We start from the raw sequence: 25,984 nt of genomic DNA, 5'->3' as shown, positions 1-25,984 counted from the left end.
AATAAATTGTTCACAAGGGGCTGGCAAAGAGGGAGGAGTTTTATGGTGGGTACTGGAGAATTAGATTTTGTGGGCTGAGACCACAGAATCTGACATGTTCTTATAAAACCATATAGGTGCCTAGAGCTTCATACAAGTGCATATTGTTACATCAAGATAAATTAAGTGTATGGAAATGGCTAACGAGATGGCATTGCATTCCACTGAGATAAACAAAGAGCATCTTAGTTACAGGCTAGCAATGACATCATTTCTTTGGAGAGGCACAAACACCAGAGCCCCTACAAATCCCCAAGGACTACAAGGGTGACAACATCAGAAGTAAGGTAGAACACAATCCAATGGCTCAAAGTTGAAACTATACAAATTCAGACAGTAAATAAAGCATAGATTTTTAACAGTGAAAGTAATTAACCGGCAGAACCATTTACCAAGGGTTGTTATGGATTATTCATCACTGACAATTTTTAAATCATGACAATGCTTTTTCTAATAGATTTGCTATAGGAATTCTTTTGGGGGGAAGTTCTGGCCTGTGTTATACAGGCTGTCAGACTAGATGAACACAGTGGCCTTCTTCTGGCCCGGGAATCTATGAATCACAGATGTTTGGACTAAGGAGGAAAAGCCACTGAACAAGGTTACTTCTCTATAAGAGGTCACAAGTTTCCATACTAATAAATTCGCTTGAAGAGTGCCGTATCCTTCATAGCATTTGCCAAGATACCAAGTTAAGAAGAGGAGTATTAAAATATTTTTCCTTTGGACTGTCAAAGATGAGCATATGCTTTCCCCACTGTGGGCTGCATCTGATATGCCTTGACCTTCCCTCCAAATGCTATGATCCTCTTAGAACAAACTAACATCTAAAGAGCAGTGACTCCAATTATCTGAATACTGTAATAAATGGTGTTAGCTCCTTGGGGCAGAGACCATCTTCTTCTTCTGGGGTTGTACAGCACCTAGCACAATGGGGTTCTGGTCCGTGGCTGGGGCTCATGTACTACAAATGATAAAGAGTAAGAGGAGAAAACCTGAGAAAATGTTTTGAGGTGGCTATGGAGGGTTAAATTAGTTAAATTGAGTGGCCACATGGTGGCAACAGAGGATAAGAGAAAGAGCAGTTCTTTAGAGAAGGCTTTCATACTCTCAGGCAGAGGTTAAGCTGTAGTTCCTCTTGTGAAACTTCGCCCCCACCCAACCCTGATCCCAGGCCCTCCCCACAGGTGCTCATAGAATCCTAGAAAGGTAGGGTTGGAAGGGACCTCAAGAGATCCGCTAGTCCAGCCCGCTATCTGATTACAAGCGGAGTGTAGACGGTCATATACTCTGCTAGTATGATAGCAGTTGCTATAGTGTGTGTGAGCAAGCATTCCTTTTGTCAGTATCTGTCTGTACAGCATGCCCTTTTTATGTAAAGGTGACCCATCCTAACAAAATGGGTGCTAAAATGCAGCCTATATTCTCCTGAATTGTTATAGTAAGAATAATTCTCCCAGTTCTAATCAGTAACACGCTTACTGCCTATGAACTTCATGACTTAAATGGAACCTGACCAAAAAAAAAAAAAAAAAACCCAGCTGACCTTGCAGTGGACGGGCTAATGTTCTGTTCATATTTTGATTCTCAGTTACATGGCAAAACTGTCAGGACAGCACTACAGAGACAAGATGAGACTAAACAACCTTTAGGGGACGGGTGCGGCTGTTTGGTTTTGTCCCCGCATTGTCTATGTGCTGTTCACCTCCTCTCCCTGGGGGTACGGTTTGGATGCGAATGATCATACTGCTACCATGGATTGCCTGCCCATCCGTCCACTCCTCCTACCACTGTGTCTTTGCCGCCTTCCCTGCTGCCTCTTACACATGGGACATCTCCCTGAATGGAGCTGCTCAGTCCCTACCACCTCCTCCTCTCCCAAACCCTCCTCCAAGACCCTCTTCTGCCACAACACCTGAAGGATAGCAGCCAATTAGGACAGTGAAGCCATGGCTGCACACACCAGGGTTGAGGAGATGAGCTCACTCCAGACAGGTGTGGGGCGTGATTCCTAGGGAATCACGTTTCCTGAGCTGTGGTGTCCCCCTAGGCCAAGGAAATCATCGTGGAAGCAAGGCCTCCCTAGAAGAGCTCTGTTACCAGAGTCTCAGTTCCCTACCTCTTCTGCAGAAAAGGACCTAGGGGTCACAGTGGACGAGAAGCTGGATATGAGTCAACAGCCTTCTTGGCAACAAGAGCACACTAATGGATTTTGGGCTGTATAAGTAGGGGCATTGCCAGCAGATCGAGGGACGTGATCGTTCCCCTTTATGCGACATTGGTGAGGCCTCATCTGGAGTACTGTGTCCAGTTTTGGGCCCCACACTACAAGAAGGATGTGGAAATATTGGAAAGAGTCCAGTGGAGGGCAACAAAAATGATTAGGGGTCTGGAGCAAATGACTTATGAGGAGAGGCTGAGGGAAGTGGGATTATTTAGTCTCCAGAAGAGAAGAATGAGGGGGGATTTGATAGCTGCTTTCAACTACCTGAGGGGGGGTTCCAAAGAGGATGGAGCTCGGCTGTTCTCAGTGGTGGCAGATGACAGAACAAGGAGCAATGGTCTTGAGTTGCAGTCCGGGAGGTCTAGGTTGGCTATTAGGAAACACTATTTCACTAGGAGGGTGGTGAAGCACTGGAATGCATTACCTAGGGAGGTGGTGTAATCTCCTTCCTTGGAGGTTTTTAAGGTCTGGCTTGACAAAGCCCTGGCTGGGATGATTTAGTTGGGAATTGGTCCTGCTTTGAGCAGGGGGTTGGACTAGATGACCTCCCGAGGTCCCTTCCAACCCTGATATTCTATGATTCTATGATACCTGCAAAACAGGGATAATCGCCTTTCCCTTCCTCCCAGGGGTGCAGTGAGGATAAATACATTAACGATGATGAGGTTCTCAGATGCTACGGTGATGGGGGCCATACAAATACCTAGGATAGATGGAAAAGGGGGCCACTTTCCTCTTCCCAGAATTGTTTTAACAAGATGGAGCAGAAATCTGGAGTTAGGAACGGATTTAACAAGACCCCTCCTGCTGCAGCAGGTGACACGAGTCCCGGCTTTCGAAGTTATTCTTGGGATTTCCACATTAATCCTGTCCTAAAGCCTTTAAACCCACCTTATTGTCATCGCTGCAAACACTATACAAACACGGAGATCTACGAGCTTGCCTTGCACATCCATCTCACTGACTGGGCTGGATTGCAGTTCTCTTTTCTTCCCCCCACAAACTGCAGAAGTTGTTAGCGACTAGAGCTATGGCTTCGACTGTTTTCTGTCACAAATCCACAAAAATTGCTCTAACACTAAGCGTGGAAAGACTCCCCGCCCATCCTCAGATTTAAGCACGAGATGCCCAAGGTGCTGTCTCTTCTGCTCCTAGTGATTTCTCAGCACCTCACATTACTGGACCCTACAGTGGCATGCACACACTCAGCAAAGATCTTGGTCAAGGTTCTCCAGAGGAACTACTGAGTTTGGCTGCCTAACTTGAGGCATCTAACAGGGACCTGATTCTCAGAGAGTAGATGCTCAGTACTTTCTGGAACACAGGCTCCTTTAAGTGGTCTCCAATTAAGCATCCAGAACCATCAGTCTGAAAAAATCTTAGCCCTTGTGATCAGAGAAGCGGTGTTTGTGGGCGAGTTTGTTTTTTAAAATGACTGACACCTCCTGGGGTAAGTTAATTTCTCTTTGGTTCAGGTTCTTATATCTTTCCCATCACCAAAACGTCTTGGAAAAAGCATGCTAGCTTTCAGTCACGAAAGGATTAGATCTCTTGGATATGGCCTTAAATCCTCTATTTTCTTCTACCACACTTTCAGTAAGCCTTGGTTTTTTTTTCCTAATTTCCTCGGTTAACATTTCCCCTCCCTGCCTGCATGGCGTGAGCACTAGCTGGCTGCAGCTCAAAGGAGGCTGCGTTTCAGGATTGCTTTTATCACTTTGAGATGAAAGGTGTTCTTGAAAAGGACAATATTGTATGAAGAATGGCATCACCATGTTTCAGGGCATAAGCTAGTGGGGTAAGGGCAGGAAGAAACTTGTATCCACAGCACAGCATTAGCTGTTGCTGGAGATAGACTAATGCTTCACCTAGTCTGGTGATGTATAGTCACCTATTTCAGTACTGGGCAATCCTTGCATTCATAAGATGGCCACAGGTGTGCAGTAGAAATGAACCTACAAATATCTGGTAGAGCAAAGCAGCTGTCTTTGGATTTAAAACAGCTGCTCCTAAATGTATACAGATGGGCAAAGCAGAGCGCATAAAGGGTGGCAATATCTAGGGAGAAAAGATGAAGGGGAAAATTCAGACTCTGCATAAGCAGCAACAGCATTGCACTCGCTTACGCCAGGCTTGAATTTGGCCCTAGGTCTGCCCTGAAACCTGAGCTATTTCAGAATCACAGACTATCAGGGATGGAAGGGACCTCAGGAGGCCATCTAGTCCAACCCCCTGCCCAAAGCAGGACCAATCCCCAACTAAATCATCCCAGCCAGGGCTTTGTCAAGCCTGACCTTAATAACCTCTAAGGAAGGAGATTCCACCACCTCCCTAGGTAACCCATTCCAGTGCTTCACCACCCTCTCCGTGAAACTTCACTGACAACTGTGGGTGCTCAATACCGCTTAGGATCCGGCCCTAACTAGTCTGATGGATCATGTCTGGAGCATTTCTGGGGGAATGGAGAAAACAAACCTTAGTCTCTATGATGGGAAAACCTGAGGGGAAATGTGTTACTATTACAAAGCACCTTTGATTCTGAAATGTGCCTAAACAAACCAGTATAGCGTACATACAGGACATACTTCCCCACTGCTAAGATGCAGATGCCTCTGGAGTGCACCATGGCAGTTGTATAGCAGGGCACATTAATGTGATGTAACAGTTTAGGACAGGAAAGGAAGAATACTTAGTTTAATTCCGGGTTTCTTAACCTGTGGGTCAGGACCCAAAATTGTGTCTTCAGAATGTTTCAAAGGGTCGCGTGGCAGCTCCTGTCCCATGGAGCTGGCTGGGCTCGCCTCCCTGATCCAGGTACTGCAACCTCTAGGGTCCCAGCGCCACTCAGGGTTAGCCCAGTTGTCATGACGACGGGAGTCCAGGTGGGCTAAATTTGAGTGAGTGGCACTGCAACCCCATGAGCCAGGTCACAACTCCATTCACACAAATTTGGTCCAGTCAAGGGGGGCAGGGCCAAACCTGAGTGACGCTGCAACCCCATAGGTTACAACGCCTGGAGCAGAGAGCCAAGCCCCGCCAGCCCCATAGCACAGGAGCTGCCACTGTGGGGTGAGTGATGGACAGCTCAGTGGTTTGAGCATTGGCCTGCTAAACCCAGGGTTATGAGTTCAATCCTTGAGGGGGCCACTTGGGGATCTGGGGCAAAATCAGTACTTGGGGGCTGGACTTGATGACCTTTCAGGGTCCCTTCCAGTTTTATGAGATAGGTATATCTCCATATATTATTATTGCCATTTGGGGCTGGTAAGCTCAGCTTGCTCCCTGAGAGGTATCCCAGAAGAGGGGCGGCCTGGATTAAATGGAAAATCCTGTTCAAAGGCAAACTCCCCTTAGCAGATTGAATCCATGGATTCAAGAGGCTTGAAATTGATTTCTCCTTCAAGGTGAGTTGGAAGGTTTCTAACGGCTGAGATCGAAGGCCAAGATTACGTGTTCCTCCTGAGCAAGCCAGTGACATCAGAAATGCTAGAGTAAAACAGGAAGCTGCCTTCCTTATGTTGCCTTAAGGAAATCATGTCGAATCTTTCAAGAGACACAAACTAGAAGTGAAGTGAAGGCAGATACTGTAAAGTGAGAAAATTATTTTCATTTGTTTTAAAAATGTATTGATCTGTAATTTTAGATTTGGATAATGCACTCAGAAGTTTAAGATTAATTTTTTTTAAAGTGATGTGTGATTTTGGTTGCCCCAATTTTGGAGACACTGTAAAGGGGCCTGATTTTCAGAACATGCTGAGCACCCGAGCTCTAAAAGGCAGGTCTCCTTAAACTGTCAAGTTTGGTCCCCAAAAAATCACACGTGGTTTTGGAAATTTAGACTTTTTTTGCATGTATTTTAAAGCATTTCCGTTCACCCTTAAGAGGCATTCGCAATTTTAAAATCAACTCATTCTATTACTGATTTGGTATCTTAGAAAACAATTGCACTTATTTTACTTTTGCCATTCGGATCCAACCTGGGCTGTAATAATTGTCAGAGATGTTGTGTTAAGTAAGATATGACTTTTAATTTATATTGCAGCTTACTTAGTGTTTCATTGATGATCACTTTTATGCCAGCAGCAATGCTATTTTAAAATCCACTTTACACTTTAATCCTAATTGCAGGTGCTAACACCAGAGAGTATTTATTAATTTGTAAGCGTTACTGTACCAGATTGAGGCGTGTGTCACTTCCTTTCACCACTGATCTGATCACACTCAGGCCTTTGGGGGATAACACAGGGAGTGAATGCAGAATCTTAGTCCCATTTTAATTAATCTTTGTAGAGCACTTTGAAGATGAAGAGCACTATAAACATTCCGTACGAGTGAAATTCACCTCTGTGAAGGGCCAGCGTGAGCACTATGAACTATCTCGCACTCAAATCTTGGGGCTTAAGCAAAATTTGAGCGTTGCACACGCCTGATACTGACCTTTTGCACACGGGTGAATGTCACCAATTACTAGTGAAATTATAAAATTAATAGCAGACATGCTGCCAGAGTGAAAAGCTTAGTCTAGGGAGAGAATAGTGTCATGGCAAGTTAAAATATTTCCCCATCATCTTAGGGCAGAACACAAGTAGCCAGTAAATGGCAATCCATAGTCCACGTGAGCTATTGGATACAGTGTAATAGTTACATACCTTGTTCCATATATGTTTCCAGAGAACTCCGCATGCTCAATGAATTCGCCAGCATCAATTTCTTTCTGCATTTGATCTCTGGTCACAAAGTGGTACTCTGGATCCAGCAATATTGAAAAACAATCTATATCAATGTGCAGCTTCCATCTGACTTAGAACAAGATAAAGGCTCAGGGCCACGTGTACACATTTGGAGACTTAAAATGTAATGAAGCACCTAAATGCCAATGTTAGGCAACTAAATGCTTATTTAGGTGCCTAGCTTTCAGGCACTGAAATTAAAAAATTTGGCCCTTGGTTAATACATACAGAAACACAATGGATCCCCGCACCTCGCTCATGGTATTTAGTTATCTCCAATGCATCTTTAATAATTGGCCGGATATACTGTTGCTGCTGTTTACGTTGCCTCTTCTACTCTCCAGATCGCCAGTGACCTCTCTCATTACAGTGCCATGCTTACAACACGCTACAGTAGTAGATGAGAAGTCATTTCAGCCTAAGTGCCTCTATTTTTAGAGGCTTATTGTGCCCCCGTCCCCGAAACAAAACCCACTTTGGCTGAAATTTCTTCTTCTCAGTTGAAAGGTAAACTTTCCTTTGGGAAAGTAGGTAAAAATCTCATGTGGACCTTTTTGAGCTATTCAGGCATAAAGACACCAGTAAGACATTTCAGATGCTTTTCGGTGCTGGGTTGACTCTAATGTCCCTGCATTTTAAACCTCAGTTGCTCTGGCAACTGAATTAAATTACACTGTTCCCTCCCAGTCAGTAGTAAAACAATGACCCCAGAATGCTTTTTGGGAGGGGCCAGGGTTCTATTCTGTGCTACTGGAGGCAAGGACTCTTGGAATAGGGATGAAATCCAGAGCCTTACTATTAGTAGTTGGCCTTTAAGATCTAGATTTTCAAAACTGGGTGTCTAGAGTTTCGCTCTTAAATCCACCGGTAGGTACCTAAATTAAATGGCCTGATTTTCAAAAGTTTTGAGCACCCAGTAAGTCCCATTGAAGTTAATCAGAGCTGCCGAGTACTCAGCACATTCTGTCCTAAACTGTTGTGTAAGATTGCTGTGTGCTATTACGCAGCTGCTACCTCCTACAACAGAGGCAGCTGCATTTCATTTGAAGGTGAAGTGATCCCTGGGTATAGTCTGTATCTTCAGTTTATAAAACAGGGCTTTGGAGCTGTGCTCCGGCTCCGCTCCAGGCAAAAACCTGCAGCTCTACTGCTCCGGAGCTGCTCTGCGCTCCAGGTCTGGGCTCCGCTCCGAAGCCCTGCGTTGGGATCGTTCAGAATGAAAGGTCCTATGTAAGTGTAAAATACTGTTATTGGACACGTACTAAAGTAAATACACTCCATAAACTCTAAGTAAATAAGGTCTGACTTCCCCGCAATTGCACTTTCACGGAACATGCCCATAAACAACAAAACTTGCTCAACATGTACTAATCCATTGGTTACAAGCCCTATTTGCTCTTCATTGTCTACCAGCAGAACTAGCTACTCCTCTCAGGTTCTGCAAGCTTTTACATAGCAGGAAACGCCGTCCAGAATTCTCAGAGCAGTAGCCCTGCCTAATCTGACAATACAACAAAGGGCAATACACTGACCTTTGCCATTCACTTCTCCGACTCTTGGTTGCCTTGTGGTATCTGGAAGCAAACACAGTCTCTGTAATTTTGTAGTTCACACAAGAATATAATAATGTAAAAGCAATACAAAGCCACTTACTCAGCAGCATACACAGACTTCAATTCGATCACTGGGTAATTTGATTCTCTGTTTAATTTGATCAAAGCTTCTGGACCCAATTTGCACCTTTTGTTTCTAGGTGCCTTAAGTGAGTATTATTAGATGATTCAGTCATTGCTTATGGAAGGGAAGGATGGCCCAGTGGTTAGGGACTTGGGAGACGCAGATACAATTCCTTGTTCCAGCACAGACTTCCTGTGTGACACTGGGCAAATCACTTAGGGCTTGTCTATACGGGTAAAAAGCCTATGTTAGCTACTCTGCTCTGCCTTCCCATGTAGACATTCTTACTGTGCACTAAGAATGCCTTTGTGCTCATTAGTTTAATAAACTTCGGCAGTGCATTAAGGTAAACTGACTGAGGGAGTCAGTGTGGGGTAGTTACTGTGCTTTAAATTCACACCCTAGTTTACTGTGCATTAATCTCCTTGTCAAGTATCAGAGGGGTAGCCGTGTTAGTCTGAATCTGTAAAAAGCAACAGAGGGTCCCGTGGCACCTTTAAGACTAACAGAAGTATTGGGAGCATAAGCTTTCGTGGGTAAGAACCTCACTTGCATCTGAAGAAGTGAAGTTCTTACCCACGAAAGCTTATGCTCCCAATACTTCTGTTAGTCTTAAAGGTGCCACGGGACCCTCTGTTGCTTTTTAATCTCCTTGTGTAGACAAGCCCTTAGGGTATTGTAGTGAGGTGGTGTGGTTCCCCACTGCCCTGGAGAGGGACAAGCCCCTCTCAACACCAGAGTGGGCGGAGCCAGCAAGTTCTGCACCCGCCCCCCAGAGGTCAAGGGGCAGGACAGGAAGTATAAAAGCCCGACTCCAGAGCTCACTCGGGAGGTGGCCTAGCTCCTGGTTGGGAAACCCCGGCGACTTACAGCGGACCCGAGGACTGGCCTGACCTGCCGACGCCCGATGCCGACCAGAGCCCAGAGGAGCTGCCCGGCCCGCCCCTCGCCAGTTACCTAGAGGAGCTCATGGTGCTTGACCCACCCCGGAGGACACCGTCTGGACCCAGGTACCTCTAGAGGGGGAGTTCGGAAGTAGCTTGGAGGCAGCCGACCCTAGTCTGGCTGCAGCACTGCCAGAGCCCATGTCAGTGTGTGGTGGCCAGGATCCCCACTGACTCAGCAGCGGGTCGTCTGCTGCTGCTAGGGCCCTGGGCTGGGACGCAGAGGAGTGGGAGGGCCTGCGTCCCCCCTGCCACCCAGCTTGTGGCTGGCAGTCTCCCCCTCTCCCAGGCCCCTCTGAGCCGAGAGCCTGGGCTGGTTGTTTGCCTGCCCTTGCTCAGCTCCTACCTGAGGGCCTGAGCCTTTGACTCGCTATTGCCTGCTGACCATGGGCCGGGCGCGAATGACTGTCCGTGTTTGCCTCTGTTGCTGCCACGGCGAGTGACTTCCGGGGCCAGGCTAATTCCCCGTCAGCAACTGGTAGGAAGTAGCGAGGCGGTGTGGTTCCCCGCCGCCCCGGAGAGGGACAAGCCCCGGCCAAACCCCTCTACTGGTATGTACATACTACAAGTGCTCTATAGCTATGCCACTGTAACGCCTGTAGACATTTACGACAGCAATGGAAGGGGGTTTTCCATCACTGTAGTAAATCCACCCCCTTGAGAGGCAGTAGCTAGGTCGATGGAAGGAATCTTCCATCGACCTAGCTGTATCTATAGTGAGGATTAGGTTGACCTAACTAAATTGCACAGCTTGTGAAATTTTTCACAGCCCTGAGCAATGTAGCTAGGTTAACCTATATCTTCCTGTGCCCCTAGTTCCCCCTCTGTAAAACAGGGATAATTCTACTTCCCTCCCCCACAGTATTGGATAAATCCATTTCAAAAGACTGAGGTGCTCCTATAGATAGATTTAATGAATAAGGTCAGAGTTCTGAATGAGGTAGGAGACCAAGTTAGAATCCATATGGAGACCACTATAAGTTGTGTTATTTTGAAGCACTACCATGCAGGGACACTGGAACAATTTGTATAGTGGGGTACTGAGAGCCATTGAACCAAACTGTAAACTCGGTTTATAATGGAAACCACTTCATGCCATGGGGTGCAGCAGCACCCCTAATTCCAGCACCTATGCTAGCATGTGCTCTGGAGACTGTGATACACCCTTTGGCAGTCAGCATGGAACACAACATGAATGACTTATTTCAAACTGGTTGGAATGGACTAGATCAAAAGGAGGATGTAGTCTCATCTAAAAGCACTTATCAGCTGGGTGTAAGTGCTGTGCACGGATTTAAAAAAAACAAACACACACAGAGGCAGCCTAGGGAATAGACAAAGTCTATTTCTGTGCTGAACTGCATCTGAAGTGGGTTTTTTACCCACAAAAGCTTATGCCCAAATAAATCTGTTGTCTTTAAGGTGCCAATGGACTCCTTGTGGTTTTTGTGGATACAGACTAACACGGCGACCCCGATACTTGTGATGTGAGATTTTGTTGGGTTGCTAGAGACATACAAAGAAGCATTATACATGTATCAAAGGGAGACATTTTAAAGTCTTTTAGTCTCAAGCACTTTTAAACTTATTCTGAAAGTCACAACATTCAGAGATCAGAGGGGTAGCCGTTTTAGTCTGGATCCATAAAAAGCGACAGAGTCCTGTGGCATCTTATAGACCAGGGGTCGGCGCTTGTGTAGGGAAAACCCCTTGTGGGCCGGGCCGGTTTGTTTACCTGCCCCGTCTGCAGGTCCGGCCGATCGCGGCTCCCCCTGGCCGCGGATCGCTGCTCCGGGCCAATAGGAGCTGCTGGAAGCGGCGGCCAGTAAGTCCCTCGGCCTGTGCCACTTCCCGCCGCCCCCCATTGGCCTCCCGCGATCAGTGGGAGCCGCAATCGCCGAACCTGCGGACGGGGCAGGTAAACAAACCGGCCCGGCTCGCCGGGGGCTTTCCCTACACAAGCGCCGACCCCTGTTTGAGAAACCCTGTTATAGACTAACAGATGTATTGGAGCATAAGCTTTCGTGGGTGAATGCCCACTTCGTTAGATGCATGTGGTAGAAATTTACAGAGGCAGATATAAATATGCAGAGAGGAATTTGTGGAAGTCTGGGGCCAGGATTTTGCCAAGAGCCTCCAAGCTACTAGTACAGAAAGTTCCTACTGCAGTAAAAATCCATTTGATAAGTAGACCTGAAGATACCACCCAAAGTCCCAGCAAAAATAGGAGACCCAGCAGAGCTGGACTTCAACATGAATGTCATTGTTCTCAAAGCCTTGACGATACTTCTAAGTGGTCAGTTAAGGCAGCGGGTGCTAACTGCAGGTTTTGCAGTGGACAGGTTGTGTAAAAGATGACTGGAAATTCAAGCCTAGCCGTCCTCTGGAAATTCAGAATGCAATTCACCCAGGTTATCGACTGAGAATCCGCAACATCATTAACATTCAACAGTCGTTCTTTTAAAAATTACAGAGGGCAAAAAAATAGAACCACATTTTGCAAAGATGATTTTTTTAAAATTGGTTTAAAGCAAGCAGTTAATGATCCAAGAGAACTTGTCTGAACTAGGCTACACGAATGTGCATTCTAGACTGGAAATTGGCTATGTCTGGTTGCTAATATAGAGGGCCCTCAATCTAGACCTAAAACGTGACTTTTCAAACAGGGAAGATCATTTGGATTATCCTTACTCTTGATCCTGAGGTTCCATATGAACTGGGCCAAGCCAGGGGGTTCATGGGGACCTTGTCCATGGAACCCCTCCGCCTCTAAGGATGTCCTCTGGAACTCCTCCGTGGCATTTTCAAGGCTCAGTGCAAGGCCTTCTTGTAACTACCAGCACATAGTTATGTATTTGGCTTTCCTCTTTCTCCATCAGCTCCTCCCTTTTCTTTTTTGGATTCATTTTCTTTGGACCAAAAGGTCAGAGATTTGGGTTAACCTTTAAATCTCGCACAACTTCCCGGATACCGTATCCAGTGAGAGAGACTTTATCAATCAAATACATTTTAGCGCCTGCCAATGGGAGGGCTACATTTATCCTATTCCATTTAAACATTTTTCCATCTGAAATTGAATATCACAACTTCAAGTAATACGTATCTTTTAGAGACTGTAATCACTTTGGGGCAAAGACTGTGCCTTCCCATATGTCCGTACACCACCTACCACTCGGAGAATACTACTGGAAACAAGCAAACAAACAGCATCTTCTTGTCACATCAATAAAGACAAAGCACAGATTATATCACAGGTCATCTACTCGGAGTCCTGTAGCAATGATCCAGGTGGGGTATTCATTTATTATCTAACTCCTTATCTTAGGTGAATGCCAGCCACCTTCATATCTGGGCACTAGAAAAGTATATATGATAAAATCAGCATTCACAGCTCTCCACATTTTGGAGGTGGATGGGAGAGACAGTAAGTTAGCCATATAATAGGGCTATTTATGTACTAAAGGAATCCACCACACACTTCTCATGTAGAGAAAACAAAGACTGCTGTATAGCTTACCGTTCTAAGCAGGAAAATAAATCAATGAGACAAAACAATCACTGGCACAAGCAGGTAAGTAACTCAGTGTCAGGATATAAGAATCTGAATAGAAGAGCAGAACTATTCTGCTGACTTACCCTAACAGCCAGACCACATAGGTCTCATTAAATCCACCCACAGAAAGGTTAAAGCTTGCAGAAAAGCAGGTGGGGTCTTGCACAGCGGAATCTTAATCAATTCTCTTGGGGTGTTTAGAGGACACAAGCCATACGTTTGTAAGTAGTTCTGCTTTAGGGCTTTGTGACTTTAAGACTAAAGACAAATCCCAGGAAGGGATGACTCTGAACAACATCCATGCTACACCTAACATAGCATGCAATGAAGATACCAACCCTTTAAAAAGGTGCAATTCTAATGAAGTTACATTTACACTAGTAGTAAAACATGGCCCAAGTTATGTAAACATACTTACTAGCACACACGTTAAGATAGATCAATTAACCCACGCCACAACAGCTAACATGCAATTTTTATGATTTGGGGGCTAACTATGTTGAAAACTATGTGTAGTAGCTACACAGTCAGGCCCTTGGCTGTTATTAAGCTTCGGTTTCACTTTCCCTGCCACCCCGCCCCGGGTCGCGCACAAATACTCACGAGAGACACTGAAGCCGAAGACATTGCCGTAGTCTTTAAGCAGCATTTTTAACAAAGTGCTCTTTCCTGCACCCGATGGGCCACTCAGAACTACCGGTCTTGGTCCCGTCATGGCTGCAGATGAGAAAAACACCAAACACCTCTCTTGGTTAGAAACACAGAATCATAAGAAATGCCAGCTTTAGATTCCAGCAGATGCCACATGGACTTACAAGCTACTGCAGCCAGCTACGCAATCATCAGCAAACAAATGGCACCGCCTAGGGGAGGAAAAGCGGTATCAGAAGAAACAGTAGAGGGGAACGGAGATGAAATATGAAATCAGAGAAGCATAAATTCTCACAATGTATGGCTGAAGTGACTTGTTTAGTGCTGGTGATAAAATGCGCTGGACTGACAGCCCTAGAGAGCAACCTCCTCTATCCAGAGAGCAAACACAAGATGAGCAGCAACAGGACAAGGTTTCCTCCCCCTGTGCCTCAACCCTTACCTGGAGGGGACATCCCTAGGCTAAAGTGAGCTGTCTCCAGGATCCAGTCAGTTATGGCCTCTCAACTGAGACTGCCAACAAGAGGGACAGCTAGTGCCAAGTATCGGGTGAATTCAATGCGATGTGGGCAAGTGCCCCCAAGGAACTGAACTGAGATCAAACTCACTGCATATAGACCTACTGAGCAGCAGTCAGACGGATGCCCGTGGCTACTAAGCTGGGCAGGATTCATCCTGAGAGCACAAGATTCCCTTTTTCCTATTACCCGGCCCCTGAACCATTTAGTCCCAAGGGATGGACTTTTCTCTAAACAGAAAAGGGACTAGTATTCAGTTTGCTGGACAGTATAAAGAAGCATGTTTACATGGGTATTTGGCTTGTAGGTTGTCAGGGGACCCTTTTATACTCAATTGTTGAGCCAAACCGTGTTTTTTCCCCAGGGTACCTCCAGTCTATATAAATGTCATCTGTTATCCCAATAGAACACCTTGTACATACATAATGCGATGTTCGTTTACCACATGCGTTTAATAAAGGTGAGCAAAAACATCTGCACTGCAAGGTCTCAAGGAAGTAAAACCGCCAACGAACCTGTTTTGCTCATTTTTTCATTTTCACTGACGCCAGTGGAATAACACTTCCTGATCTAAGTGACACACCGGTAAGAAACTTATGGATGATGCAGCTTGGGAGGGATGGGGAAAGAGAATCCAACTCAGCCATAAAAGCTTGAATCACAAGGCCGGGGATGTAAAAAGAGCAACTGACCCAGGCACTGTAGATGTTGCCACAGAACTTTCATCATGAACAAGCTGAACTGCTCATTTCAAAGAGGAAAAAGCCAGGGAGACGGGCATGTCTTAGGAGACTGGTAACACATTGCAGAGCCCTTGACCTTTACCAAATCCTGGCCAGGTTGGTAGTGACTGAAAACCATTACCCTCTGACAGCTGTTTGGTGGCCTCAGTCCAGTCTACCTTGGACAAGAGTCCACGTAAGCCCCCTCCACCATAAATAGTTGACAACCTCAGCAGAGGGTGGAACGGGTAAGTGTGCCTATCACCCCCTTATTGCTAGAGTTGGCCCCTCCAGGTCATACCAGAGGCACTGTGGTGATGGAAGCCACCGCTCTGTGACTAGGTGAGGACTTCGATCCCCCTGGCTATGAACCACTGCACTTTCATCAGTATTGAGTTTACATGAAAGTTTACAAGAAAAGTACATTATCATGCTGCAACATTTTGGACTCTTATGAGGGTGCAAACATACCCCAACCTTGGAGAGAGTGGGTCTTTGTCTCCCTCTAGTGGTTGAGCCACACAAGTGGATAAGGGTCTACTACAGCAAAGTAGCGGAATTACTCAAGCTTGAGCTCCAACAGTAGAAGCTCCTGTACTGAAGGTTACAGGTTCAAACCCCAGTGAAGTCTTTCCTCAACTAAAAGGTAACACTCCTGCCCCCACTACTCTTCCCCCCCCAACCGCCCCTAAATAAAATCCCAACGTACATTCTGATCTCTGAATCAGGGGCGGCTCTATGTTACTTGCCGCCCCAAGCACGGCAGTCAGGCGGCCTTCGGCGGCACGCCTGCGAGCGATCGGCTAGTCACGCGGATTTGGCGGCATGTCTGCGGGTGATCTGCCGGTCCCGCGCCTTCGGCATACCTGCCACCGAAGCCACGGGACCGGCGGACCTCCCGCAGACACACCGCCAAAGGTGCCTGGAGCCGCCCCTGCTCTGAATGCTCTCTCTGCAGACCCGGCCTCTTTTGGCTTAGCATCTGCAGGCGACTCTCAGCAAGGATCTTACTCTCATGCAGAGTAGAGGGAAGAGGGCTGTTTCAGACAGATGGCAGAACTAAATTTTTTTTAAGTTAAATAAAGCCTTTCTGTTGGTGGTCAGTGGTAGATGGGTAGTGGTGATCTGAGAAACACACACAAAACCAGCCTCTTATCACACTTGGCAAGGAGCGAGAATTCCTTCACGATACTGAATTCCCAGTCTCAGTGCCCTTCTTCCCTGCACGGGCGAGCCTAGCTCGGACCCTAAACTGGAAAGTAGGCCGCTCCTCTACTCAAGCCCATTGTGACACTGACTCACTGCGTGACCTTGGGCCAGACACAACCTACCAGTGACTGTTTGCTTACCTAGTGGGGGGGGGGGGGGAGAAGGGAAGAGGGAGTGTTCACTTGCATAATTCCCTGGGGTGTGAGGTGAGTTAATAATTAGCCAACACTCATACAGGTGCAGATGAATTGCATCCTGTATTGGCATGCAGAGCACCCCCAAAGGAACAATCCTGCACTAGTAACAGTTGCTGGACTAAAAGATTCAGTGGGTCTCAAACTCGTAAAGACACAACCAATTAGACACTTACAGAATTAGTCCCAGTCACACATGCACTGCAGGCTTAGCTAACGTGACAACTCAGACTCAGGGCAGGTAGAACAGAGCAGGTGGATTACTTGTGTATCTCTAACTCTAATCTGCACAGCTCCACAGTCCATCCAGACGCTATATTTATAAATTCAGCAAACTCCAAAATCAGCACACGAATCGTCTGTATACCCCATACAAGATATTATGCATTACCAGACACTTGCCTGACAACTACTAATCTCTGTATATACTGAAGAAGGGAATTTTTATATACATAAGGAAGTCTTGTTTGTACAGGATTCTACCAACACAAATTTATTTTATTACAAAAGAACCCCCAAGAAGTTAATTAAAAGCACTATTCAAGTAGGGACTGTACCATTTTACTCTTATAAAAACATAGCAACTGGAAAACGAAGACACATTAGATTTACAGACGCTCCCCAACTTACACAAGGTGTTCCGTTCCGGAACGCCTTGCGTAAGTTGAATTTTCTATAAGTCGGGAATGTATACCTGACAATTACGCAAAAAAAAAGCTTACGGAACTTTTTCCGTAAGTCTGGATTTGCGTAAATCGGTTTGCGTAACCTGCGGAGCGTCTGTATTATTATTTAATTTATTCCCCAGGAATTGGTCCCTACAGCATATTTAATAGTGCTTTATCCTATCTAGTTTTTATCACTTCCCTTGGGCTATACATCCACAGTTTAATAAACCTCACAGTTAGAATTTCAACCTACATTGTCTTTCCTTCCAGCCCTTAGTCTTTGGCCGAGTACCCACTACATTTCAAAAGTCATGCTAGATACCAAAGTGGAGAAAATGCATTCCCGTCCACTTGCCAACTACTGAAAAGGCAACGGGATCTTAATGGTTAGAGCAGGGGATGAGGAATAAAGAGCCCCGCGTTTTATTCCCAGCTCTGCTGCTAACTCACTGCGTGAACTTGCACAAGTCACTCAGTCTCGCTCTGCCTGGTGTCCACTTTTCCCATCCATAAAATAAGGATAATCGCTAAGTGATAGGGTCATGATGAGGCTTAATTAAAATGCTTTTAACAACAATGAGGTTCTGCAAGTGCAAATTATTATTACTGTTTTGGTCTAGGAAAGGACCAGATATATAAGGCAGCTTTTTCTCCAGCCCTCCAAAAGCTGAATAGTAACTAGGCTACATCTACACTGCCACAGTTGTACCATTGCAGCTGCAGTAAGGTCTCCCAAGTAGCCGCTCTATGCCGATGGGAGAGAGCTCTCCCGTGGGCATAATTAAATCAACCCCAACACACCCTGACACTCAAATGCCAACGAGGACCTTTGCCGCTTATCTAGGCGTTAATAATTCACTCTTCACCACAGTATCTGCCTGCTAACAAGAATTCCTTAGGCTGCCTGAAACACAGAACTCTTCAGTCTCCTACTTGTATATGCCAGTCGGGAGTGCTTGGATATTTTTATTCTTCCTGTCTCCTCTTTTACATTTTCTTTTCTCTGCTCGCATTTCTTTTCCTATCCGTTAACAGCCACTAACAGGAAAGGGAAATTTAAAGCAAACAAAATTTGTTACAGGAACCGCACTCTATTCAAAGCTGATCCGGAAAGGAGACAGAGATAATCGTGGTTGCTTAAATAGCATTGGCATATGAGCAGCATTCCCCAATTGCATGTCTTACCTTTTACTTTTATGCCCTTTTAGTCGAAGTATAAAATCCAGCTCTTTGTAACAGCAACAAACTGATAATGTGAGCGAGCAGGCAGAAAGCTGAGCTATTTGTGAACCATCTAAATCCTTAATTACAGAGTCTCCATCTTAAAGGAGCCAATGAAAACGCTCCGCTGATCTTTAATCTCCTCCTGTGGTTTCTTCCACTCTCCTACTATTCTTACTGCTAAATCTCCAGGCATCCCCGGGTAACACTCTGGTAAATGCCAGCATAAGCCTTCCACATCAAAGCATACTGGGGTTTTTAAGAAATACAAGGGACCAACTTAAGTGACTGTTTATATGTAACTGATCTGAAATATTACACATCCATAAAAAGAACATCTTAGCAGCAAAGACATGATCATCTATAAAAACAAGTACAATAGGGAAAGGGTTTGCTATTTAATTCAAGTTAAAAGAAGGAAATTTGGGTCAACTTTGACTGCATTCTCAATGCTGAGTTCTCAGGCACAGCTGTAAAGAGATAGAGGAAAAATTAGTAATCAGATCTTTATTTTATCTATACCTTTCTCCATAGAGAGCAAAAATTATTGAAACCGAACTAGGCCAGATTCTTATCTCAGTTACATTCTGGAGTTACACTAGTAGCTCTGCTGAGTTTAATTTTATACTGACATAACACAGACTCTGGATTTACCAATATACAAGAATACAGTATAGACCAGGGGTCAGCAATCTTTCAGAAGTGGTGTGCCGAGTCTTCATTTATTCACTCTAATTTAAGGTTTCACGTGCCAGTCATACATTTTAACGTTTTTAGAAGGTCTTTCTATAAGTCTATAATATATAACTAAACTATTGTTGTATGTAAAGTAAATAAAGTTTTTTAAATGTTTAAGAAGATTCATTTAAAATAAAATTAAAATGCAGAGCCCCCCGGATCGGTGGACAGGACCTGGGCAGTGTGAGTGCCACTGAAAATCAGCTCGTGTGCCGCCTTCGGCACGCGTGCCATAGGTTGCCTACCCCTGGTATAGACCCACTGCTTAGTGCTATATGAGCATATGCTAGATTCCATGTCCTGCTCAGTCCTGCAGACAGATGGGGTTATTTTTGTAACCTAGTTTGAGTCATTACCTTGACTCTCATTATGCCACTACTGATTTTTAAATGCTTCATGTCACTTACCATTTCTATTTTCACCTTTGTGTAATCATACCAATCTCCGCTAGCTGCTGTTTCTGCTGCCTGTATTTCATTGCAAGTTTTATAAATGTCACCATAAACATGTTTGAAAACCAATCGTATTGAACAGGGCCTATGCCTATAGCCCAGTCTACACTGGCTGGAGAAATGCATTCGCACAGGGTTGTAGCTAGTACAGTTTGGTGCTACAAAGCGGACAACAGTTCTTTACGTACAAGAACAACTATTCTAGCCAATACAATGCTAAGACTAACTCCAGGAGCAGGGTCCAAGCTCTGTTTTTGATCCCTATATAATTTCTGAACATTCTGGTAACAGTTACAAATATGGCTTTGTCAATAGCATGATTTGTAACTCGGCTGAGTGTCATGAAGGAGAAAGGTCTGTGTCTAAACAGGGGAAATGATATGGCTTAGGAGGAGGTCAGGCAAATTGGAGATTGCATACTAATAGGACTCTGGTAAGTAACTGCTTTCTAACTACTTTAAGGCTTATTTTTAGCATAATCCTGTTAGACAGCAAGATAGACAAACGCTAAAAGCTGCCAGGACGATTTAAATAATTTATTGCCATGTTTCTTGTTGTACTGAGTAAGCCCGGTGTGCATTACAGCTGTGAGTAAAACCCTTTGGACGGTAATGGAATGCAGAGATTTTCACCCATACATCAGTAGTGCCAATCCAGCCCACGTCAGTAGAAACTGAAAAAGGTGTTACCATCTGATGGCTCTTTAATGGCCTCGGTAAAGCAAGTCTGATAGTCTCAGTCTAGATCCCGCTAGACAGGTGCCCCCAGCACGAAAAACATCAGCACAACTGGTCCCCTCGTTGGCAGTTGCACAGACTTAAAGTCAACAGGGATCATTATGATCATCTAGTCTGACTTCCTGCATAATACAAGCCAGATAATTTCACCCAAGGAATCCTGCACTAAGCTCATAATTTCAGGTTGAACTACAGTATTTCTTTGAGGAAGACACCCAATCTCAGCATAAAGGCCAAAGACTGACTGAGTCATGGGGACTGAACTATTCTTGTTCCTTAGAGACAGTCCCTTTCTTTTAAGTGGTAAAAGATCTTATTGCTGCTGTTTGCGCAGTTGCTTGTACAATATTTGGGCTGTAGCTAAATAAAGGGCTTCGGGCCTAAAGCTAGGCTCCTAAACTCACATTTTAAAGGTTTGATCATTTTGGTGTCAGTCTCCAGAACTGTCAGCCTAGCATCTTTCTCCAGCACAAAAATTAATTTTGAAACGTAACGAGAAAGGTCTGATTCGGTGCTGCAAGTAACACGTGTGTGGCTAGACTGGAGCGTTCGCCATGATACAGTCAGGGGCATTTTAAACAAAATACTCAGTATATTACCCTTGTGATGTTAAGAGGAAAAATAGGACTTACTACGTAGGCTGGCCTCAAAGTGGAATTACACTGTTCCAATAAAATAATTTGGGAATTACAAAAATATCTTGTCTGCCCTTATAAGGGCATGCAAACACAGGTGCATATCAAACACTCCACTGGTCTCTCAGCTGCCTGTTGTTCTAGGCCAGGGGTGGCCAACCTGAGCCTGAGAAGGAACCTGAATTTATCTATGTACATTACCAAAGAGCCCCAGTAATACCTCAGCAGCCCCCTATCAGCTCCCCCCTGCCTGCCAGCAGCCCTACTGATCAGCGCCTCCTCCTCTGGGGGGTGGGAGGAGGAGCGAGGGCATGGTAGGCTCAGGGAAGGGGGCCGGAAGGAGTGGGGGCCTTGGAGGAACAGATGAAGTAGGGGCAGGACCTGTGACAGAGTCAGGGGTTGAGCAGCCAGCCCCCCCCGGCACGTTGGAAAGTTGGCGCCTGTAGCTCCAGCCCCCGAGTTGGTGCCTATACAAGGAGCCGCATGTGGCTCCGGAGCCACAGATTGGCCACCCCTCCTATATGCCTTAGCACACTAAGGGTACAATTAATCGTGATTGGTGTCTTTAGGTGTCACCGTAATATAAACAGTCAATCATTTGGGCTTTCAGGCTCAGTTCCTGGAAACAGAACAGATAGCTGGTAGGATAAAAGGGGTCTGGAAACATTAATATAGTCAAAGAGTACTATTTTGGGAATTCAAATGGAAAAATAAACCTAGTTTGGGGCTTCCTCGTACACTCTAAAGCCATGCCCTACAGCCCTCTGTGAAAGTTAACTGGCAACACCATTTTCCTAGTCAGTTCTGCGCCAAGTTGTTGAACAAAAGCAACAGAAGAAGAAAGTGACATCTAAGCCAGGACAAACATCTGACTTAAAATAGGTTTTAATATTTAAATGGTTGGCTATCAGCTTTCATCATTTCTTTTTTTCCTACCCAAACTCCTCCATGCGTAAAAAAAAAAAATCTAACTAAACTGGCCTTACGAGGAACTCTACCTGAGTGAGCTTTTGGCGTCATTGGGTGCTAATGTTAGGGTTGACAGGGGTCCAGCTAGAGGTCAATGCATGTTGGGTATTTGCATAAAATCTGAGAAGGAGCAAACACAACAGGAACTTGGAATGCACCGAAGTACTGAAGGAACACGGGTAACCTCACGGGCATTGCTGCTCCTGATATATGCCCGGATGTTGCTAGGAGAGTCAAGCGCACAAGGCAATGCTTCAGAGGGGTCGCCGTGTTAGGCAATGCACAGATCCAAGACATCTACTATAAGATGCAACACCAATGCTGAGTCGACCAACATCAGGACAAAGTTTTCTTGCCACCATTAAACCCCTAACATGGTCACTCACACACACAAGAGTTCATTTATGGCAACCAAGTGGAGGACAACCCTGTAGCATGTGCGCTCCAGCTCCCACCAGTTGAGCCCCTACTACTCAGTGCAGATCAGCCCAGGGCTACACGGTGTCACCTTAATCGACTCTGCATTGGAGTTGGCTGGTCTAGAGATGCAATGATCAAGTGGAGCTACATCAATAGCCCCCAAGTCCTGTGACTACGGCAGAGAGCCTCAAAATCAGAAAAAAGCAACAGAGGGTCCTGTGGCACCTTTGAGACTAACAGAAGTACTGGGAGCATAAGCTTTCGTGGGTAAGAACCTCACTTCTTCAGATGCAAGAAGACTTGCATCTGAAGAAGTGAGGTTCTTACCCACGAAAGCTTATGCTCCCAGTACTTCTGTTAGTCTCAAAGGTGCCACAGGACCCTCTGTTGCTTTTTACAGATTCAGACTAACACGGCTACCCCTCTGATACTCAAAATCAGAAGCAGCTCCTGGAGCGCAAATGTCTTCCAGTGACTTGGGGGACTGCAACGATCAGGCAATCGCATGTGCATGGATCTAGCCTGAAGCAGTATGAGAACATGACAAGAAGATGGGTAACCATTTCTTTCTGCTGTGCCCATTCACCACTGTACTTGAGCATTTTAGCTATTTAAAGGCAGATCTGGGTTTGGGGTGGAGGTGTCATTACCCGCACAGACTTGGAGAGGTGCTATTTCAAACATCAATGCATTCAGATGACAATACCCATGGCCATCTGTACTGGACAGTTTGTTAAACGCCGCCACAGGTCCCTCAAGTTATATATCTGGGATTCCCCAAAGCCACCCCCACTCACTGCCCTCTACCATGACCTGTCCAATAGTACAGTATCCAGTGTGTTATTTATTTTAATATCAAAATTAATCCATTTTATATTGTTCCCAAATGTTCAACATGCCACAGCTTCATTAATAGGAAAGGGCGTAGTTGCTTTGTAGAGATTGTCAAGGAGAAGCAGAAGGGTTTGCCAGTGGAGTAGGGCAGAGTTGGGCCTTTTAATAGTCATAAGCTTTCGTGGGTAAAGCTTTCAGTTGCATCCGAAGAAGTGAGGTTTTTACCCATGAAAGCTTATGCCCAAATAAATCTGTTAGTCTTTAAGGTGCCACCAGACTCCTTGTTGTTTTTGTAGATACAGACTAACAGGGCTACCCCCTGATACTTGACACCATGCAAGGAAATAAAGAGTAAATCTGAGAACCAACCAGATAGGATGCACTTGGGCAACAGCTGTCTATAGCTTCCTTTAGGAAACCATTGTGTAAGAACTCTGGAGAGTGTCTTTCAGGAAAGTATCTCAAGTGCTTTATAAACATTAAATCTCATACCATCAATAGGATGCAAATATTAGATGAATTTATAGATGGATAAAAAAATCAATGGCAGTTAGGAGCCTAAATACCTTTGTGGATCTGGGCCAAAAAGATTAAGTGCCTGGCCCAAGGTCACAACTAGCCAGTGGGAGAGACAGGAACATATAATCCAGGAGTTTTGACTCCCGGTCTCCTTCTCTAACTAACTATTACACACAACACCCCATGCCAACTAATTCTGAATCTGGGTAGTCATTGAACATTTTCTAACACTAATCCTTCTCTTTGGGAGTCAGAATGTAAACAGGGTCACTAGTATGTTAATATCCACATTTTTAAAGGATGTTGTTTTATACATTATGAGGGACTGCCAACTACCCTGTAGGTCATCGCAGGACTGATTCACAACCCGTGCTACTGAACATCACTATTGGAGTCTGGTTTCAAAAGATAAACGAAGCAGAACCAAGGATCTCTCCCCTCCCCCCCAAAAAAAATTTGTTCCCACTTCTCCACCTTTGCTGGCAACCATCACAGCAGGCCTGTGCAGACTAAAAAGAGAGGTTGGGGTGGTGGAGGAAGAAGTGATATGTGAATTGCAAATAATGAAGCAATTCTTTCCATAAGATCAGATAGCTGAGGCAGTCACTGTGGGTGGTTGCTAGTGCACATTTGTTAGGTCACTGCCAGTTGGCAATTGTCACTGCTGTGCCAGCGTTTGCCAAAAATAGCATTTACTGTACCATTTGTGGAAGATGGCCTACCACGAAGTGCACTGCTGCAAAACCACAGGCTTTGTTTTCTCACCAACCCTGCTGAGACACTCAACAGCATGAAGGTGGCAGTCTGATACCAGAGTGTAGATTTTACCTCAGAAAGGGCAAATCCAAGTTCTCCAAGACACTCACAGCTGCAGGAGTTTTCTAGTGCCTTTATGTGAGGCCTGATAGTGGCTCTTCAGGAGGTCTCAGATCCTGCATCTTATCCAAGTGCTCCCCTGCTAATTTGGCCTTGGCCTCCAACACAACATTAAATTGGTTCAAAGGAAATGTGAAGGATATTGTCTTCACCTATCTGTAACCTGTTGAATGAATCATAGAATATCAGGGCTGGAAGGGACCTCAGGAGGTCATCTAGTACAACCCCCTGCTCAGAGCAGGACCAATCCCCAATCATATTTTTGCCCCAGACCCCTAAATGGCCCCCTCAAGGATTGAACTCACAACACTGGGTTTAGCAGGCCAATGCTCAAACCACTGAACTAGCCCCCCGGTACTACATCACACAATATATATCCCTGTACTTAATTAGTCCTAGATCAAAAGTGTGTGTTAGTATTAAATGAGAATTTACCTGATGTGTAAACTGCATGAAAACTAATGAAGGATTGTTTCTGGCTATCACATTGTGTTTACGTTACGTTTACCCATCACATGAGATTGAAGCCTTTGAAATGTTAAAAATTGCTAACTTCAAAGCATGGGTCATTGTGTTCGACAATGGAAATTCAGACCCAATCTGCAGGTGCTATTCATCAAAACCCAAGTAGGTGAAGAAGCTGTTCAGATTGTCTTCTGTGAGCAGGATCTATGCTGGTTTAAAGGGAATGATCCTGTATCTCTGAACACTCACAGGGTTGCGTTCCAGATGCAAGACTGATATCCCCAAAGTTATTTTGGTAACCCTGACGGACTTATGGAAGCCTAGCAGATCACTACATCTCTGCTATCATTTTGGACTTACAAACTTTGACTCACCTGTTAATGTATTTTACCTGCTTTAACCTCTCAATAACTCATTTATTTTCCTTAGCTAAAAAATCTTCAGTTAGTTTACTAGAAAAATTGGCCACCAGTGTTGTCTTCGGTGCGAGATCAAGAGTATCCACTGATCTGGGGTAAGAGACTGACCCTTCGGGGTTGGGAGTAACCTAATGTGATAGTATAGTAACAGAGGAGTAGCCGTGTTAGTCTGGATCTGTAAAAAGCAACAGAGGCCTGTGGCACCTTTAAGACTAACAGAAGTATTGGAGCATAAGCTTTCGTGGGTGAATGAAGTGGGTATTCTCTGTTGCTAATGTGATGGTATAGCGATCCATAACACAAAGTCCAGTTTGTCTGGTGGCACGGTAGGCTGGAGATCCTAAGGGGACTGTTTGTGACTCTGCAGCAAGACTAATATAGCGCACATTTATTACTGGCTTGGTGAAATCGAATTATAGAATATACCACCAGTTTGGAGTGTCTGCCCCATTTTCTGACAGTCTGACCCAAGACTGGCACTCATAGTTGTGAGCCACTTCAGACAGCGTGACAGAGTATACAATTGAGTCCTTCATTGCTGTTGGTATTTTGGAGACATAACTGTTCTTT

The 25,984-nt window shown here is 45.1% G+C and overlaps 1 protein-coding gene across 8 annotated transcripts in view; it reads right to left on the bottom strand.

The window, feature by feature from the left end:
* Nucleotides 1–25,984, bottom strand: part of GUK1 (guanylate kinase 1) — a 53,363-nt gene that overhangs the window by 9,576 nt on the left and 17,803 nt on the right. For all 8 annotated transcript variants that reach the window (XR_010598180.1, XR_010598179.1, XR_010598178.1 and 5 more), the window contains 3 exons: nt 13,771–13,884; nt 8,526–8,567; nt 6,913–7,009 (listed from right to left, as the gene is read on the bottom strand). Coding sequence is in view for 4 of the 8 variants with exons in the window: in XM_065582580.1 (XP_065438652.1) it covers nt 6,913–7,009; nt 8,526–8,567; nt 13,771–13,884 (253 nt within the window). In the remaining 4 variants the exon portion in view is untranslated. The remainder of the gene's footprint in view (nt 1–6,912; nt 7,010–8,525; nt 8,568–13,770; nt 13,885–25,984) is intronic.

The sequence above is a fragment of the Chrysemys picta genome, chromosome 2 (assembly GCF_011386835.1).
Source record: "Chrysemys picta bellii isolate R12L10 chromosome 2, ASM1138683v2, whole genome shotgun sequence".
NCBI classification, from domain to species: Eukaryota; Metazoa; Chordata; order Testudines; family Emydidae; genus Chrysemys; species Chrysemys picta.
This window is presented reverse-complemented; position numbering and strand designations above follow the sequence as displayed.